Here is a 20148-nt window from a genome sequence, read left to right on the forward strand (position 1 = left end):
TACGCATTAGTCATCGGTAACCGGTACCCTACATTAGCGTAAGGTGGCCTAATTCAACTATGACAGTATTCGGCCAAAGTTTTTCTAATAGTTACATATCGAAATATGAGTCTTATAGAAGACCATCACTATATAGGAAGCACTTAAAAATAAAGCACGTGATTTAAGATAGATAACAGCGAAAAATTCATACTTAACGTCACGCAACAAAAGTCGATGACATCGCGAGATAGAGTCAATTTGTTTGAGATTAAAGTCCTACTTAAAATCTTGTTTTAGGACAATTTACAGATGTAATAGGGGTGCCATCTATACATTGTTCTCACATAATTGAACCAACGAAACATTGTAATTGAGAATTGTATTGTGAACCTGATTGATAAAGAGTACCTAACCTAATTCTATAGAGTTTCTTACTCGTTCTTCTCTATAGGAATCTAGAGGAAGCTTCACTAGAGGACTGACCGACAGACGTAAAAACTCATACAAACCTACATAACCTCACGCCTGTTTTAAATAAAGTAATTAACTAAAAACTTACATTCAAATATTTTAATATAGGTATTATACTTCATAGTATTTGTTACACACTATTACTTCAGGATCGAAAATATGTCGAGTTATACTTATTACTTTTGTATTTAGGACAAAGTTATAAATTTTTAAAATGGTGTTAAATATGAAACAAGCATGAAAGTTTACGTTTTCTACTTATTCTGTTTTAGTAACCTCGTTATAAAAAAATTGCTTGATATCACAGATTTATTTTATTTGTTCGATTAAAAGATGATTCGGCGAATCCACGCTGCATTTGTTTTTGTGAATTTATGTTGCACTTAACCTACATTTGTTTGTAAGGTTGAAAGTTGTTCGTCATGTTTTATTATCCTTAAAACATTGACGAAGACTTATAGCTTATATTGTACATTGTAAATGCGACTTTATCCGTTTCAATTTTAAACCAATTATACTTGTACCAAAAGGCCTAATGAATGTGGCTATTCTACATACAAGTAGTCTTAATTGATGTGCTTGCAAGAAAAGACTGATGACTGTTAATGAAGCGAGTTATGTAAGATTCGTAGCAATTGGCGTTCCATTGTCGCCTTACAGGCGACACAGGGAGACAGGCGTGATGTATGTATTCTATATACATAAGTATTGTTATTGGAAACTAAAAAAGCCGTTAGTATACTACATCTAATAATTGAAAATATTGAAAAATACTGATTTTTTGGTAAAAATAATTCACAAATGATTTTTTTTCTCACCAAAACATTATCAAACATATGAAAAAAGTAATGAATTAGTTAGCCAAGGTTATTAGCTACCGTTTGTCGTTTTTTTTTGTTTCTACGACGCTTACAACCTTTGATATCAAAAAAAGTTAAAAAAATATTAAAATAGCCATAATTTTTAGGGGAGGGGTTTTTATCAAAAAATGCAATCCTAACGTTGTAAATCACCAACTTTATAGGTACACTAAAGAAATACTTCAGCAAAATTACGTCAGTGTTACAATACCGATGTGTTATATAAATAAAATTGTATTTATAATAACATTATCACGACAATACTAACAATGGAACGTGGGGCGGTTGTTAGCAAGTACCTATGTACTATGTATGTGTACTATTAAGTAGTTACACATTTTACTTCACACGGAAACGTGTGTACTTCCTGTAATTGGAAAATGCTACTGAGTTAGGTAGCTGTGCACGTTTGTGAACACAATTATCATGACATTGTATATCTTTGAGTAGGTCTAGACTTCTTAGATATAATAGGTTAGTTGACCAATTTTTATTTTAATGGTCGTCTTTTAGATTATTTCATAATATTTGACACATATTTTTATTTTCTTATGGAAACATACTTTTGAAGATATGATGAATTGAAAAATGGCGGGACGTCACTTCCAGGTACATTTTAAACGCAGGAATGACGTATTTGCTCCTACTTCTAAATTTTGATTCGTTTTATCTAAGTATTGTTTTCTGACAAAATAAAAAATATGTGTCTAATATTGTTTTTATAACCTTATGGACGGACTAAATAGATTTTTCATTTTCATACCCCGCGTCATCATTCCTATTATGTACTTAATACACATAAGTAAGTATTATGTATAATGTATTTAGATCGATTTCAGTCGTGGCGGTAATTTTAATAAAATTCTAAACTCAGACGGGGTTCGAAAGGCTCCGTGATCCACGGTCATTTACAATCACTAGAACAACGATACACTTGATTCTAGTTTGATCAAGTCTAGATTTAAAAATGTCTAGTCATCTACATTTAATATTATACTTTTTGCTGGCACTGGAATCTACAATTATAGTCTTTTGGTTCGTTAATAATTTTTATGAAACCCAATGACATTATTAATCGAGTCAGAATCTCGTTTTGAGTAGATATTTAAAAAATGATATAGCTCTTACGTAGGTACATATACGGATATAAATTCCTAATTAATTTCTTTGAGAATTATTAGAAAGAATTAGCGTATTTATGTTAGAGGTCAGTAGGTATGTTTTTGATTAAATAAATTCATTTTAAGATTGAATTTACACTTCGTCTTGTGTGGCGTAATACGACTGCAGCCAGGCAAAATGTAAACAGATGCGATTTGTATTAAAATGCTATAAGTTAGAAGTTAGAAGTTTAGTTAGTTTTTATTAATGTTCCGGTTTTTATTGGGTGTTGACTATGTATTCAATAACACTCTTAAAACAATTGAACTCATATAGAACTAAACTTGCACAAATTCATTCCTATAAAAATAAAATCGATATTTAACTGTCCCATCCCTATTCGCATTCTATCACGCGCAAGCGCAACGAACGTAATTCGATTTATCGATGTTAATAAATGTGCATAAAAAATGTTTGTCGTCAGTCGCCCCTATGTTCGATGGGGTCCCGTACTGAACAGCGAAGCAGTAGCTAACCAAGGGTCGTTGCCCTTAGCGATCCATTCACTGTTGCAACTGCATTGAACGACACGAGATATGCGTTTGCGCTTGTCGCTGTGCGTTTATCTGGAGATTATTAAGATTTTTGTTTTATTTTTTACGGGTATACTCATCAAATCTTGTATAATATTAGAGATTACTTTAGTTTCCTTGTTGAGATTGCTGCGAAATTTTAGCTTAGAACTAAAGACTATAAGCTAGGTAGTCGTGTGTTGTAAAAACATAGCTAACGAGTCAGATTACATAAATTCTCATTACTAACGGAATTGAGGAACTAGAACTTTTACCACTTTATCTATACATGTCTAATTAAATCACTTTTAGTCTTCAAGCAAAGCATTAAGCATTAATCTTAAGAGAAAGTACATTAACCACAGCTCGGCAAACCTCGGGTGAACTCGACTAATTCCGACACACGTCAAATAGAAAAAAAAAGTATTTAAAAAAACTTTTTATTTTTCGAACGCAAGCAAGCATGCGACGGGCATCTAGAGACAGACAGGACTTTTTTATCCAGACAGGAATTTCCGGTCGTGTGCGAAGTCTCTCGGGGGTCGATTGAGGTTAAAGCTTCCTTAGTGATGGGACACGTGTGATTTTTATCGATATAAATATTGTAGATTGAAGTGGAATAACTGATTGCTACGATAACTGGGTAATAGGGATTGTTATCTGTCTACACGATTAGATGCAATGCTTTTATATGGTTTTGTTCTTTGGCTATGTTTTGTTTGAATCATTAGTAATGTGGGTATGAATGTTATTTGAACGATCTATAAAATGTTCATCATCATCATATAAGCCATAAGTCGTCCACTGCTGAACATAGGCCTCTCCCAATGACTTCCAGACAGGCCGGTTGGAAGCGTCCTGTATCCAGTGGCCCTCAGCGAACATAATCAGGTCGTCTGTCCTCCTTGTAGGTGGACTTCCTACGTTGAGTTTGCCAGTACATACTATAAAATATTATTATTAATTAAATAGGAGTTGATATTTACTTTATTGCTATAATTCGTAGCTAAGTCTCTAAACTTACATTACATAATTTACGCACTTCTTCAATTACATTGTATAAAACCATGATCCCTATGTAAACTTCTATAAATTATCTACAGATAAATTAAATACTTTTCATTATAACATCTTACTGCAGATTTGTTGTACATACAAACGTCAGCATTCAACAATGTTATTACTTTCATAATAACTATCGTGAGACATGCTAAATTAACTAAAAATCACGGTTTACTCACGCATATTAATGAGAAAAGCTTGCAAGTACAGGCAGGCTGCGCGACGTCGCGGCGTCTGCGCACGCTGCTCATGATGAAGAGTCCCTCTGTGACTCGAAACTAATAGAGCTTTTCTCTATTAATGTACGTGAGTAAACCGTGATTTTTAGTTCAATGTTATTATTATATACTTAGAGAAAATAGGTAATTATAATAAAAAAAATATCACGAATTGTTTTATATTTAAAGTTACGTATTTACTAATATTGGCAGTTTTAGTATGCTTGTACGTCCGTACGTGTTTCTATTGACACGACTGATAACATTGGACGTGTTTTCTTTACATAAGACAGTTATAAAAATAGAATGTTTAAGTAAATAGATCTTCAATACGAACAACATTCTACGTTTCATAAAAGGACATGATTTTATTTATAGGTATTATTTTACTCATCTCTATATGTCAAAATCAATTGCTGTTGGTTAGTTTCGCTATAACTCGAGAACCGCTGGACCGATTTGGTAAATTTTGGTTTTAAATTATTTATCTTTGAAGAATTATTGGTGAGAAAAAATGTTTGAGGCGATACGAAGTTAGCCGGGCTTTAATATAATAATGAAATTGATAAACACAATCTGATGTAACCACCTCTGTGCTCATTTCTTCTTGACTTTCTTTTATATTGCGCACTTATGTAATAAATAACATAAAATAATTATGCAAATAAGCATATTCTATCTACATATATTTTGTTCTTGTTCATCATATACGAATATGCTGTATAAGGTACATCTTGTTCATCATATACGAATATACTGAATAAGGTACATCTCCTCACTACGCTGTATGTCTAAAACTAATGTTGAACAGAAATCGCACCATCGGATGCCAACTGTCAAGGGCAGATTTATCTCTAGCTACATAACTGACAGAGTATATGTAAATAATGTTTGCCGTACACAAATACACCTCGATACATGTAGTAAATATATTTTTGCAGCCAGAAATAGAGTCAAAGTAATGTTCTGTCCGGTAACAGTACCCTTAGTACGAAAACGAAACGGGAGCGTGTATAGCGCTCTGATTGGTTGGTTCATTCGCGCCAGCCAATCAGAGCGCCGAGCGCGCTCTCGTTTCGGTTTCGTTCAACGTAAACCAAACTCATACTAAGGCTACTGAACGATCCTGTAGATGCGTGCGTGGCGCACACGCCACTCCCAACCATATTTCATGATTGACCTGTGAGCTCTGAGCTTGCTAAGTACCTCTCTATGACGCAAAATAATATTACTGTAACACCATTCGTATAGTCAGCAACACAATTCATACGTATTCTTATTAAATAATGATTATTTTACGTTAATAAGCACGATTGACGCGGGCGCAGGTTTTCGTTGACAAAGCAGCAGGTGAATGCAATAATACATGTTGATTTTTCATTTATACTCAACGTTTGTCGACGTCACTACAGACTTTACTTACTTAGATAAAATTATCTCGTAATTTATGAACTGATATCCCTAATGTGTATTGTGATTAGATTTAATGCCTCTAATCGGTACCAACTTAGATGTTTGAAGAAAATGTCTAGGTGTCTAAAATGGAAACTCTATATTCCAATACTGTGAATGGTTTAAATACTTATAATATGTTAGTCTAAATTTTAATTGTTCTTGTGGCTTGTTCATCCGCCGGTTATTTTAAGAGGCCAGTAGACTTTTTAATAAAAAATATTTATTTATTACGATTTAGGAATAAAAATATGTACCTTTAACTCTGAGATAAGTACTAAGATGCTAGATCCGCCATTATTTTTATATGTTCTCTGAAATAAGTTATTTAATACAAAGAAAATGAAAATATGAAAATCCCTGGAAACATGGTTCTAAAATGTGAAATACCTATAGCAAACGCTGTTCCTCGAATTTTGGCAATTGATCATGATTTTCAAGTACCCAGTTCTACTGAAGCCTGGGGATTGGTGGATGAACTTTTGGCGGTCAAACAGATATTTACCTTGGAGCAGGGAGAGACACGTGTGAGCATAAATATAGTATACTAGAACATCGTCATAAAATTCATAAAACCGTCCGTATGTGCTGTACAACCCGACTGTATTGATTTACTTTAGATATGTTTACGTATTCGCCGAACGTACTTTTGCAAATTCGGTTCTAATATTTATAATAAAGTAACATAAATTCAGTGAGTGCTACCAGAATAACTCGTCTACGAATAGGTGTTGCTCTTATTTCTGTACCACCTCGGTAATACGGAGCTTGCAATTTTATTCTCCAGTAAGGGAATTATTTCAGTTGCCTATTTCCTTGGCCGTGATCGTCGTATTACGTGTAGTCAGGAACGTCCTCTCACGGATCTCGGGTAAGTCGATACATTATTTAGATGATTGTTTAGAAATCTTAGCTAAAGAAGTGTTCTTTATTAAAAGGTGCGTGATTTGTTATCTAATAGTGTAATGTGAGGTGTGGTGGAATAGGATCCGTGGTCTGGTTGCTATGGCGCTAAGGCTGGTTAGGTAGTGCTCGGGTTGCACCTTACGCGATAAGCACTAAGTACGGAAGCACTTGTACACAAGTGACACTTCGGAGTACATCTACGGCCCACGCACCGTGTCACACGGCAAATCATAGGAAAGCAATGAACTTTTCGTACGAATAAACAACTTTTCTTGTTTAATGTGTTTTCTGATATTTTCATGCGCATCTACCGTGCATTCGTGATGAATAAAATGTGAACATTAAAGATTACTTACTTACGTTTATATGTTTTCTGTTATGATGTTCAAAGGTTACCTTGCAATACTGAAATAGCAATGATTTTTGAACTAAAGAAAGTACGTATTTATGAGTATTGTGTGTCTTAACGTATAGGTATTTTATTTATAAACTAGCGACCCGCCCCAGCTTCACATGGGTACAATGGTGATTATATTATGCATGTATTATACATATGAACCTTAAATCTGTTAAACACTATTACACTATCTATTAAAAAAGCCGAATCAAAATCCGTTGCGTAGTTTTAAAGATTTAAGCATACAAAGAGACATAGGGACAGAGAAAACGACTTTGTTTTATACTATGTAATGAAGTAAAGTGCACAACTGGCATAATAAAGTCGGGAAAAAATATTTTGGTTTGTTACGGAACAATTCGAAAGGGCTTGAATGTAGTACGGCAGGCGTAACGAGTAGCATTGTGTTCATGAAATACGGTTTGAACTGATCTGATGTTATAATACATGCTTGCATTGTATGCAGCCTACAACGGGTACAACCACACGATTCTACGTTTGTATCGATTGTTCATTGTGAGCAGTTTGTAAATGTATTGCACTCAAACTGGGTTACTACTGAAATGGGAAGCGATGATATAAGTAGGTTGATATAACTTTGTTTATCCAAAAAAAAAAAAATGTATAGAGATGAACCACCAGAAAAGTAGAGATGGTCCCATCGGTTTTTACATATTTCTTTGGCTTCATCTATGTTTAAACATCTATCTGGTCATGCACACATGTTGGCTATGAGTAACCCTTCCATTTCAGTGCCTCGCCAATGGTTCATTTTACATGATTTAAGCGGCCATTCACGGCGTTGTTATATTATTAGAAAAAAAAAACTAAAATATTATTTAAAACCAATTCAAAATCTGAGTGTAAACTTTAATGCCATCTTTTTATAATGTACAATTAAATTGTCTAATTAATAAATCTGTGTTCTAGAATATGATAATGGTTTAGATAATAAAACTGATGTCGAATCGAGGTTATAACTTAACGATTTTTGTAGACTTTTCATTGCTTCATTAAGTAATAATAATGTTATTGTTAATATGCCATAATCAAAGTTGATCTTTAGTTAAAATCTAATCCGAAGTTCTCTTTGAAGTAACTGTCATACGGTATATTGCTCTTGAAAGAATTTGACGATCTTTTTAATCTGGAATAGTGGGTCAGAATCTCATCATAAACCTAGCCTTTCCAGACAATTCTAGGTTTCTCGAACAAACGCGTGCAATTATTATTCACACAGATATTGTTGCCTAGGTAAGTTAAGTTTCCTTAGCCATTTATAGGTATTAATTAGCCTGAGATCTTACTCCACGTGTCTGTTAGGTAGTGTATGATTACAGGTTCGATCCATTGTCAGTGCACACACACTTAAAAACTGCCTATCTAGGCATATGTTATAGGAAACAACTGATTTTATATCATACTCCTATTAAAAGTAGGTACATATTGAATTGCCAAGTTTTGTCACATGTAAATCAATTGTTGTTTTTAAAGACGTTAGATCCAAAGTAAACGAAGTGATTTGGAACCAGAATACGATAAAATGTGATAGTGAGAGTAAATTAAACTGTAAGTACATATAATTCAATTGTTTCTATAAAGATTTGGTCGTATCTAAGTATTGTTTAAATATACGTAGCCCCAATGAAAAGTTTGGTATATAACAAAAACAATTTTTATATTATAACTTTCGTGAGACATACTAAATTATTTCTAATGTTTTTCGTCCTACTCACGTAATTATTTGAGGAGGAACTCGACTAGTTTCAAGCCATGCTAGAGGCTCACACTATGCGGCGACTATCGCGCTGCTACTGCGACAGTCGCCGCGTCGTGTGTCGCGGAATGCTGCTCATGAACATGAGCATCTAGCATGGCTTGAAACTAGTCGAGATCTTCGTCAAATAATTACATGTAGAAAATGGGAATACCTGGCTTAAGTCTTGTTGTACTAATTAAAGCCTGGTTGAGAATGTTTATTTGAATTTTTGTTAATAGTTACTTTTCTCATTACCGATGTTATCAAAGTTTTCTTACAGTAATTTGTTTTTACATTTGCTGAAACAAATTATTTGTTACGATACAATTATCTGTTCTTTTTTAAATACCTACATCTAAAGTGTGGGATGTATTTATTTAATTTGGCATTGGCAACTAAATAACCTTTACAGTCTGTTAAATTACGATTGCACTGTGATATTTATAGAACGATTGTAGGTATTTCTCACTTTTACCACATGTTTTCTGTAATTTCAGTACCTTTAGTGCTTTGTAATGAAATATTTAGTCGTGTGGAAATTCAGGGAACTGTTTTAATAGATATTGTTAATACACTATGTAGGTACGGCTTATTCAGGAAACTGTTTGAGATGGTTCGACCAATTTCAAGCCAAGACAAGGTCTTATAATCATGAGCAGTAGATTAGTTACGATTAGAACGATGAGGTTTACGCCGGTTTCAGGATTCAGGTTATTTTAACGGATTTATTTTTATAGGTAGCTTATTTAATACTCTATTCTATTTATCCGATTTTAGAATCCTACCTAACCCAAACTACCTGTACCTAGAGTACCTACGTATAAAAGTCGTCAATTTATTTGCCAGATATTTCAGTTTTAGTAATTAAACACTGTTATAGATAACGTGAGAGCGCAATCCATAGACATTAGAGTATCTTTTATTGGTACAATGATAACAAAGTATATCTACCCGACTACTGAAGTTTTCTACCAGTTATAACTAAGATCTACGAACATACACACAAACGGATATTGAACAGTGAACTTGAGGCACCCGAAAGTGCTAGAACGTTATATGAACAATTTTTTTTTGTAAGTAAAACTTTACTTTGCGTACGCGCCGGTTATCACGCCTGCGCAGTGGTCCCTACGGAAATTTCTCCCGTTTTATCAGTGCAAGGTGTAATGTTTGTGTTTTGCGTAGGAATGTTACTAGTGTTTGTGTTTCTTTGGATTTATCTAGGTATTATGTTATGGCACAACAGTTTCGCAGATAATCCTCTAATGTCCTGTGATAATAATAACATTGCTGTTGTGTTAGACACATTATCGTACAATGGAAAAGCGATGTTTAGTGCAAACTTTGTTGATAACCGCGTATTTTTAGCTTTATCTAATAGGTGTCAAAATAGTTTTCCTCTGAGATGTTTCTAATTATAAATTATGCAGTGTCGCAGTTTACCTTAGTAGGTAAACTTGTTCTTTATTTAGGTACATAATAAACACATTACTCACATTTCTCAAAGGATATTTACCTACATCAAACTAGAATGATAAGAGTGTGTGAAATCTACTTAAGCTAAAATAAAGGCCACCAAACATAGTACATGCGTAAAAACTGTTTAGAAAGTTCTAGAAAAAGTTCGTTAACGTTAAAAAAATAAACAAATGACAATCTATGAACATTCTTGTACTTCCAAATACAAACTGCGTATAAAAGCAAGAATAGAGCATAAACAAACTATTCGAAATTTAAACGAATGACAATAGACAAATGTCAATTAGTTTGACAGACGTTCCAAAGTACTAAATTCCCGCCAATAACATGAATCAAGCATGGTAATGGTCGCATGCACAGATAAATAATATTGCCAGTAGCGAGTAGTGCAACGATCTCTATGACCCTAACTACTTATCTGTCCATGCTCTGATCACTGTCTTGCGTAGATAGATACTTCATGTTCTATATGGAATGCAATGCAAAAATTGTTTCGACGTTTCTTTAATATTAATACCTGTTTTTTAGCATTGCATATTCAGTTTACGTTAGTCAGTTAGGTAACTAAAAAGACACTTATCCAGAGGTGGTACTTGATCCTGATATTTTTGAGCGGTTTTGTATATCTTAGGTATATCTATATAACAAAAAGAGATGTAAAAGATGTCTGTTCAGATTAACTTAGGTATCCTGATTGCTTTCTTTGACTTGTTTGCTTAGGGATAAACTTAAAGCATTAACTGCCGAAAGAAAACTGTTGAAGTCTATCCAAAATCCAAATTGGTGGCGGTTAACGTGTTAAAAGGCTATTTCATAATTAAATACCTTGTAGGGATAGTTTAGGCTTTAATCAGTCAGGTGATTCAAGGTTAGGTACCTAAATTGGTCCTAAAGTTAAATAAACTACCTACCGTTTATTTTTTAAGCGTCATTACTAAGGAAAAGACTGCAATAAAAGTTTGTTTACAGATCTAAATTCGTATGTACATTGACGTACCACCAGTGGGTGATGATAGTGACGTGGCTTTTCATGATTACTTATTGTTCAAAACAACAAATGTTTGCGAAAACTTCTGAAATTATGTTACCTACATTTTTCTCTTTTTTGATGACGGGAAATCTTCAGAATTTAACTAGCTTTTTGGGGGTACTAGGGAGTATGGGTTTTTGTATCACTAAAACCACCTCGGTAGCCACCTTTAACACCTGTAAGGGGCAACAAGTCCTCTTAGTAGACCTGCTGCGGAGGCCCCATAATGTTACCTACCTAATTAAGTTCCAACAGATAGTACATTATATCGTAAAATAAGTCATTTAATGTAATATTTTTCCTTTCAACATGATTCATTCGAAACCATCCATAATGCAAACGACGCGACGTACCTAATTAAATTGTCGAATTAAATAGGCTTTGACTCATAATATTGTATATATATGTCGAAATAAATTAACTTTGACTCATAATATTGTCTCTATTGTTTCAGATATAAAAGGAAAGTTAATTGGGAAATTGGTGCTAAAGTACACCTTAAAAATACCTGGCCGAAGAGCTATAACCAATGAAGACTCCGAGCGCAGCATTCGGAGCACAATCGTCATCTCTACCGTGAACAACTGGCCCCACCATCACAATTTTGATGGTCACTCTCCCGCTGGAGAAAATTATCTACACGCACTGTCACTTCATTATTATTAAGTTTCTAAACATCTTCTTTATTTTGTAGTCTATTTATATATCTTTATATTTCAACTTGTAATCAAAAGTTTGAATAATGAGCAAGATTTTAAAAGTCGTCGGGGCCTCTTGGCTCCAGACGAAGATTAGCTCCTACATCCTTGGGATCCTCGGCATTTTATCAATCTTGGCCCTGTTTGTCGGACAAATTGAAAGGTTAGTACAATAAAAGTTAATCACTATAGTAAATACAGGAAACTGTCTTAATCTCTCGACCAAGGAGAACAATCTCAGACTATAATTGCGTTGCAAATCAAACAAAATATCTTGTTTACTGCGCTGCAATTACTCTCCTTATCAGAATCTGAATGCCATCATTATGAAACTGCTTACCTTTTAACATCAACTGTAACTTTGTATACAATTATATTTCTAATATCTCTTTATGTATTTATAACAGAATTCAAGAAGATGGGAATTATGCAGCAACTGTGTTCTTTTCTAACAAAACTGGATATCGCATCGAGTACTGGGGACAGAGCAATGAACTGACTGACATTCCCCGAGGAGTAGCGCGCGCTTACTTCAGAATGGACATTGATACAACCGGGTAAGCATAATATTATGAAAAAGCTTTACTATATTTTAAAACCCAACGGAGAAAAGTGCATGAAAATACTTCTAAAGTTGGATTTTAAATCATATCTTCATTGCCTTTGAATCTATTTCTAATAGTGTTGCCCAAATTCAGTCTTGGTCTTGCAGTCTTGGTCTTGTTCTTGCGTTTTTGCAAGACCAAGACCAAGAACAAGACCGCGTATTTTTAGCAAGACCAAGACCAAGACTGACCGTGCAAGACTTGAGCAAGAACAAGACATAGCCTGCAAGACTCTTGCGTCTTGCAGCTAGGACTTCGCGCTATTTCACTGAGTAGTTAGGTGTAACAGTTCGGTGTATAGGTAGGTACGCTTAGGAATTCAATGAGACGCAAAAAAACTGTATCAAAGAATATGAAAAACTGGACCTATGCGCATTACGACTAATACTATAAACATAGCGAATAAAAAAATATCTATTAAAATCAAACTGAGTGCATGCATAGTTATGTTTTAACCATCGGCACTTTGATAATGCGGCATCAAAGGTTTTGTACTTACTTCTCAAAGAAATTTGCCGCTTTTCGGAAGTACATGGTTATGATACACGCGCCGGCGGCTTCTTTTGAAATCTAAAACAATCGTTGCCGCCACGCCGAAATCATAACATTTGACACTATTTGATTGCCGCCATAGGGCGTAGGTATACTCATGCAAAATAATTTCGAATTTTAAGAGTACCTACAGGTGTTCCAAGGAATAAATAAGTTTCAGAGTGCTTAGAATGAAAATGAATACATTATACTGATCACGCAAGTAGTATTATGATTAGGATAAAATGGTAAGGATAGGTAGTAGATGTCATGTTAATTCATTCTAGTAAGTATATATTATAATATTGATTACTTTTATGGTTTTTTTACATGTTTTAGCAAATGTAAGCTTATAAATCATAAATGTTTATTAAGAAACAGTTACTTCCATGGAAAACGACATATAGGTCAGTTGATTTTTCGAATTTCTTAAATCTTCAGTTATTTATTAATCTGCTTGATCTTTACTATGGCTATGTTAATTCAAGCTCACAATGTTCCAATTCTAATACGTTTTTCTAAGATTTAAAGTAAACTTTAATAAATAGTAATAGGCTAATAGGTAATTGCAAGACTTGCAAGACTCTTGCTGCAAGACCAAGACCAAGACCAAGACTGGCAGCGCAAGACCAAGACCAAGACCAAGACCAGGTGTATTGGCGCAAGACCAAGACCAAGACTGGCTAAGTCTCGTCTTGTTCTTGCATTTGGGCAACACTAATTTCTAACCTTTTTTATAATAACTATCGTGAGATATGTCTTACGATAGTATGATTAAATTAACTAAAAATCACGATTTACTTACTCATGTAAATTAATAGAGAAAAGCTCTACTAATACTACTACAATACGCGCACGTCTGTGCACGCTGCTTATAATGAAGTCCCTCTGTAACTTGAAACTCTACTAGTTTCAAGCTTTTTCTCTATTCCTAACTTTTTCTGCCAATATACAAATACCTTATTCCAAATTTTATCATTTCTAGCTGGTCTCTCCTGGAAATTGAGACTGACCCGTCCTATTCTGATGAACACCAAGCTTATGCGGCGGGCATTGTAGAGGGCGCTCTAACCTGGTCCTTAATCCACACACACATAGAAAACACCATTACATCAAAGTGTGAGGAAGATCCTTCTACAATGAAAGAGTGTAATAAGTTCAAGGACGCTCTTGATAAGTCGGTTGATATCTGGAAGGCGCATGCTGCTGAAAGAAGTGGAGAAGATCCGTTCTGGCATCATGTAAGTTGAATGTTTTGTTTATAAGCTGGAATCATCGCATCAACCTACCTAGTATCTTAGCTTAACTGCCACACTCAGAGTCATTTAACCCGTTGTCTGTCGGAACGCAGATCTACGCGAGACACAATGTGTTTTCTATTGTGTCTTATATACCGACATACAACCCAACTAACATTAAGCGCTAATATAAGAGTTATAACAGCTATATAAAGGAGCTAAACAGAACCTAAGGTCATCAATAAGTGCTATCACATAGGAGTTATAGCGAGCTATAACTCTATTATACCCCTGGATTGGGCACAAGTTCTTATAGCCTTAGGTTCCACAGTGGCGATATAGTGGAGTTACAGAATGAATTTAAGAGCTATAGTAGAGCAATTGTGGAGGTTCAGTAGCGCTAACTGAGACTTAAAGCGCTGTAAGAGTAGTATTTAAGTGACTAGTGACACCTCAAGCGGTATGGTAGAGCTACATGCTGCTTTGAGCGCTATAAAGGGAGCAAATGTATGAATATAAACTCCGTAAGTGGCATAGTAGATCTATGATGTACCTTACTTACTGTTTGAGCGGTTAGAGGGTGGCAATAAGGTAAATTGTAACACCTTGAGTTGCAGTATAGATCTACAATAAGAAATTTTAGCGTCTAATTTACTTTTTTTCATAGCCGGCTAATGCGGTATGTTTTATTTTATAACGTTGCAATATGTTAAATGAATGAAGATTTATCAAACAACCATAACACATTTTGTGTTTACGAAAATAAATGGCGGAGTTGGGTGTATTATTTTAAATCGTTGTTAGTGGAAGCTGAAGCGGAATTTTCATTGCGAAGGTAAGTTTACTGTGAATATGTGTATATATTATTGGCAAATAATTGAAGCGCCCACTCTTTGTTGTGTATTTATCTAATAAAATGTTTTGCTTCACATGGAGAAAAACATTTTTTTACTAAATATGTAACAAAACTTTGCCTATTGACTTTTGTCGGGACCCTGGTATTAGAACGCTAGAAAAATAAATATCTTCATTGTATTAAGTTTTCGTTTCGTACGTTTTACGGTTTTTACTTAACTTCATTAGGTATCTAAAAATGGTGGCCTTTGACGCTTTTGAGAGGAACTATGTTGCGACGCCATTTTACGTTCGTCACGTGACCAATTAGAGGTACTAAAGTGGTAACGAACTCAATAATTCAACCTTAAGTAATATAGAAGCTATATTTGACACTACAAGTTCTATAATAGGGAGAAATATCGCTACTATTCAGCCCTAAATCATACAAGGGAGTTTTGTATCACTTTAGGAGTTTGGTGTTGTAAAAGATTTAATGAACACCATTGTAGAGCTAGTAGCGTTAAATGCTCCTTTTGTGCAACTATCAGCGCTCCGAAAGAGTTTGTGGTAGCTTGCTTAGAACTTTAGAAGTTAATAGTAAATGTTAATTTCTTATATAGATCTTATAGTCGTAAAATTCGCTCAAAGCTATAACACAGAAGCTTTGGTCTGTATTGTAGGGATAATAATCGCTGCTCTACGCGTTTAACCTCCATATATTGCTCTTATAAAACTGCTTTGTTACTATAAGCGTTATATTTTATTACTAACACTCTTTTGGCGCCTGAATCTATAATTGCAGCTACTATTCTACCTTCATAACACTTTAGGTTCTAAAGTAAGCTCTATTTGCAGCCATAATGTTTGTTGGGAAGGGGTTAATGGTTACTTAAACCACCCTTAGCAATCGTTTTCGATACAAAATCGTTTCTAAGGACTAGTTTAAGTTATCATTAAATGTCTCTGAGTACGGCAGTAAGTGTGATTTTTTTGTTATGCTAGTTAAGAATTGTGTTATTAAAATGGAACTAAATAATCTTAATGGTGAAATATGGGGAATAACAGGATGGAATTTCTAAATGAAGGAATTCATATATCCGATAACAACGTATACCAACAAAGCAGTTTTCCTGGTAGTACCACTAATAAACAATAACACGATACAAATAATTTGCGTATGGGAAAACCTGATAAAAATATTTATGGTAGATATTTCCTCGCACGTATCATACGTGCGGATCTTAACTACGGACTAATATTTGCGAAGAGCTGACATAAATTACGTAACAACTGGACCAAAACAAAAACAAGCATGACTGGAGAAATAAAATTAAACTAGGTACATACATACATACATAACCTCACCCCTGTCTCCCATGGGGGTAGCCAATTGCCACGGTTCTTACACACTTCTATCGCTTCATCAACAGTCATCAGTCTTTTCATGCATGCTCGTCGGTTAAAGGTACTTTTGGGTGTGGCAGAAGAAGCATGAAAGCAGGATTAATGCGGTGGAAATGAGAGCCTTGAGAAGTATGTGTGGAGTAAAATTGAGTGATCGAGTGAAAAATAGTGTTGTTAGAGAAAAGTGTGGCTTGAAAGACGATGTAGTGACAAGGATTGAAAAGGGAATGTTACGACGGTTTGGACATGTAAACGCTAGGTATATATAAATCATATTTTTTTCTTGTTCTCAGGTATCTTTACACTACACACAAATAAGCGGTATATTCACTGGCTGGAAACATGGTGTTGACCGCAGTATGAAAGAATATGAGACCGACATCTCAGACTTATACTGGCTAAACTCCGTATCAGAAGCAATAGAAATCCAACGCAAAATGAACATCACGTTGGAAGACGAAGGTTTAGAAGCTATTCCTCATCTGTCCAGTGCCTTCTTAAGAGTTGTTGATGATAAGAAAAATGATGGGACTCCCACTAAGAAGCTTTATGTTTCGCAAAATGCGGCTGGAAGGTAAGATTAACAAATAGTCCATTAAATCATCAGTGTCAGTGTTTATTGCATAGCAGACTAAGGCCCCAGTTATTTTTTGAATTGGTTAGAGTCCTTTATTCTCCCTTCACTACTTATTATTAATTCAATTTTCTACATAATCATTTACTAGTTAGAAGGTAAAACACCGCAATCTTGATACTTTTACTCCTCGCCATTTCTCACGATTCTTAGCAGTGTCTTTAAACACTACATCTTATTGCTCTTTTACCACATTATTCTTCTAGTTTTTTGAAGTAGCTCTAACACCAATTCCTACAATTCCAGCTACTCATCAATGACACGTATCCTGAAGAAGTACAAATTGAACTATCACAAGACTGCTAAAGACGCCGACCTAGTTCCTGGGACATCGGTGCATTTCTCTGGATACCCTGGCTCCATCACCAGCCAGGACGAGTTCTACATCGTGAAGGGAGAGGAGCACCGGCTGGCTGTCACTGGAACTGCTCTACGGAACTATAATGCTAAACTGTGGAAGGAAGTTAATATTACGGAGCAAGTGAGTAATTTCTACTGGTTATTACCAAAATTGTTATTATGATTGTAACTCTGTATGTCTCTTGCGATTTCTTTAAACGATTGTGATATAAGTTTATAGAGAATAGACCTCGGGAAGTCTATCTACATACAGAATAAACGGAACGCTTCCAAACGCCGCAAACAGGGGATGGTAAAAACGGAATTCAATGTTGATTTTATGCAATAATAGTTGTAATCAGCTGCTTAAGACTGATGTTGCATGAATAACCCGAAAACTAAAATGATTAAAATTATAAAAACAATTAATTTTGTAGCGTTTTTCGGGAGCGTTCCGTTTAAACCCTATATGGGACACACTCATTTTGACAAAATTTTGCGCGGTATTATTACATTTTGAACAGTTTAGTGAGTGATAGGTAAGTTCTTTAAGTAGGTACTACGGTAGGTCAGTAAGGTAAACGTGACGTAGTAAGTACCTTCTTAAAGAAAACGATTGATATCTACTTAATTAACACCTCATTAAGTGCCTATTAAATCAACGGTACATTGATAACTATAAGTACGAACGAATTGTTCGTCATAATTAATTACCGTACGTGATACGAGTATCTTTGTGACTCTCCTTTCTGACATTTACTTTGCATCCGATATGTTATGTCCACAACGTGCGCGCACGCATTGTTTGTGCGGCGCGGCGCCGGCACATGCAACTGCGCATGTTTAAGGCCATTATACTAAGATGAATAACGTGTTCTCTATTACACGCGAACCTGTCTTTATTGACGACAATCATGATTATTTAAGTAAGGCATATTGCACACGCACGATGTTTTGTTGTTTGTAAAAGTATGTTGTGTTCATGGCAGATAAAATTGGTACCTCCTAAAAAAGTATACTTTCGACTTTTACTACTATTGCAAGGTTGATCTAGGTATATCTGAATTAGAACACGATGTCACAGAATAATAAGTACGGTACCATGTTTGATAAGATGGGTACCTATTGAGAGTATTAAGTTTTTATCTCTCATTCTAGTACCCCGAAAACACATTGAACCGAACTCACATCATCATCATCATCCATGATCATCATATCAGCTACAAGAAATCCTCTCTGAATATACATACATGGATCAGCCCCAATGACTTCCAGCTTCACCGGTTGGAAAACGTTTCTATAAAGTTCTGTATAACTATTGGCATTTTCTAATGAAGTTATATTTTTCTCAGGTACCTCTGGGTCCGAGAGTGTCAGCAGCTAATCATCTGGCGACGAACGTGAGCACATGGGGTCATATTCTGGCAACCAGTAACTCTGGAACAGCGAGCAAACAGTGGCTCATTGTAGACTTCAACCGATTCGACCATCTACATGCGTTGGCGCCTCGCCCCGTGGTTACTAAGCCGGTCCACAATGAAGTCGTCACTGAAAGCACTGTAGACAAGTAAGTTCTAAAAATATTCTGTTTAATGGACTCTCAAAAACTTTGATCTTAGTAAAACTGCCAAAATGATGACTACCGACGCATTCATTACTGATTAGTACCTACTATCGGAGAATAATAATTAGCCTTTAGCGGTTTTCTGTCGGCAGTCAAACTCCTAATATGTACTATAAAACTTCTAAATGTCATGAATTAATATTTCGTTCTCTTTTGCAGGGACGTCAGGCACATCGTAGTATATCGCAACAACAATGGCCACTCAAAGGGTCTACTAGCACTGGTTGAACAGGTACCAGGGCGCACACACTCCGCCGACCTGTCTGACGCTTTCTTGGAACAGGGCTACTGGGCCACTTATGGACTACCCTTCTTCAAAGTAAGTCATATTAAGTATCTTTACTTATTGTACCTACGAAGTAAAACACACTGTACATCCAAGTTCCCACAACATATCTATGTTCAAGATATTTAAAAAATAAATACTAGATTGATTTCGAAAAGTCCATTTTACTAAATAGTAATAGAGTAACACTTGAGGACTGCATTGCTTTACTGTAGGCTGCCATTCTGTCACTTAACTTATCTTAACTGAAAATTGATTTACCTAATTTGGTTTATTTTCAGGATATCGCAGAAATAACACACATCGACAAAATGCAAGAACAGTACGGGAACATCTTTTCCGAAACGGAGTCGCCTCGAGCGATGCTATTTAAGCGAGGACATCAAAACGCGACGACATTGGACAGCATAATATCGCTAATGAGACAGAACAACATGACTGAGGCAAATAGTACGGACCATGAGGATATTGATGATTGTGAAGATGTTGATGATGTTGACTGTATACTTCGCGAGCAAGGCTACTGGTCAGTCGTAGGAGTTAGAGGAGACATCACCAGACATTACTCAGAACCTTACGGAGTTATCGACACTAAAGTCGTCAGTGGTAAGTTTGTTTTGTCAATTTCTGTTACCAATAGAGTAATTGATGAAAATTAAGCTT

General features: G+C 35.2%; 1 protein-coding gene across 1 annotated transcript in view; it reads left to right on the forward strand.

The window, feature by feature from the left end:
* The window catches only part of LOC118268914 (putative phospholipase B-like lamina ancestor), a 31033-nt gene that overhangs the window by 9768 nt on the left and 1117 nt on the right, over window positions 1–20148 (forward strand). Inside the window, exons 3-10 of the mRNA XM_050699901.1 lie at window positions 11744–12150; window positions 12395–12544; window positions 14109–14364; window positions 16896–17176; window positions 17483–17717; window positions 18928–19142; window positions 19359–19518; window positions 19767–20091. Of these exons, the coding sequence (XP_050555858.1) occupies window positions 12032–12150; window positions 12395–12544; window positions 14109–14364; window positions 16896–17176; window positions 17483–17717; window positions 18928–19142; window positions 19359–19518; window positions 19767–20091 (1741 nt within the window). The 5' untranslated portion in view covers window positions 11744–12031. The remainder of the gene's footprint in view (window positions 1–11743; window positions 12151–12394; window positions 12545–14108; window positions 14365–16895; window positions 17177–17482; window positions 17718–18927; window positions 19143–19358; window positions 19519–19766; window positions 20092–20148) is intronic.

Source organism: Spodoptera frugiperda, chromosome 2, assembly GCF_023101765.2.
Source record: "Spodoptera frugiperda isolate SF20-4 chromosome 2, AGI-APGP_CSIRO_Sfru_2.0, whole genome shotgun sequence".
In the NCBI taxonomy this organism is placed as follows: Eukaryota; Metazoa; Arthropoda; class Insecta; order Lepidoptera; family Noctuidae; genus Spodoptera; species Spodoptera frugiperda.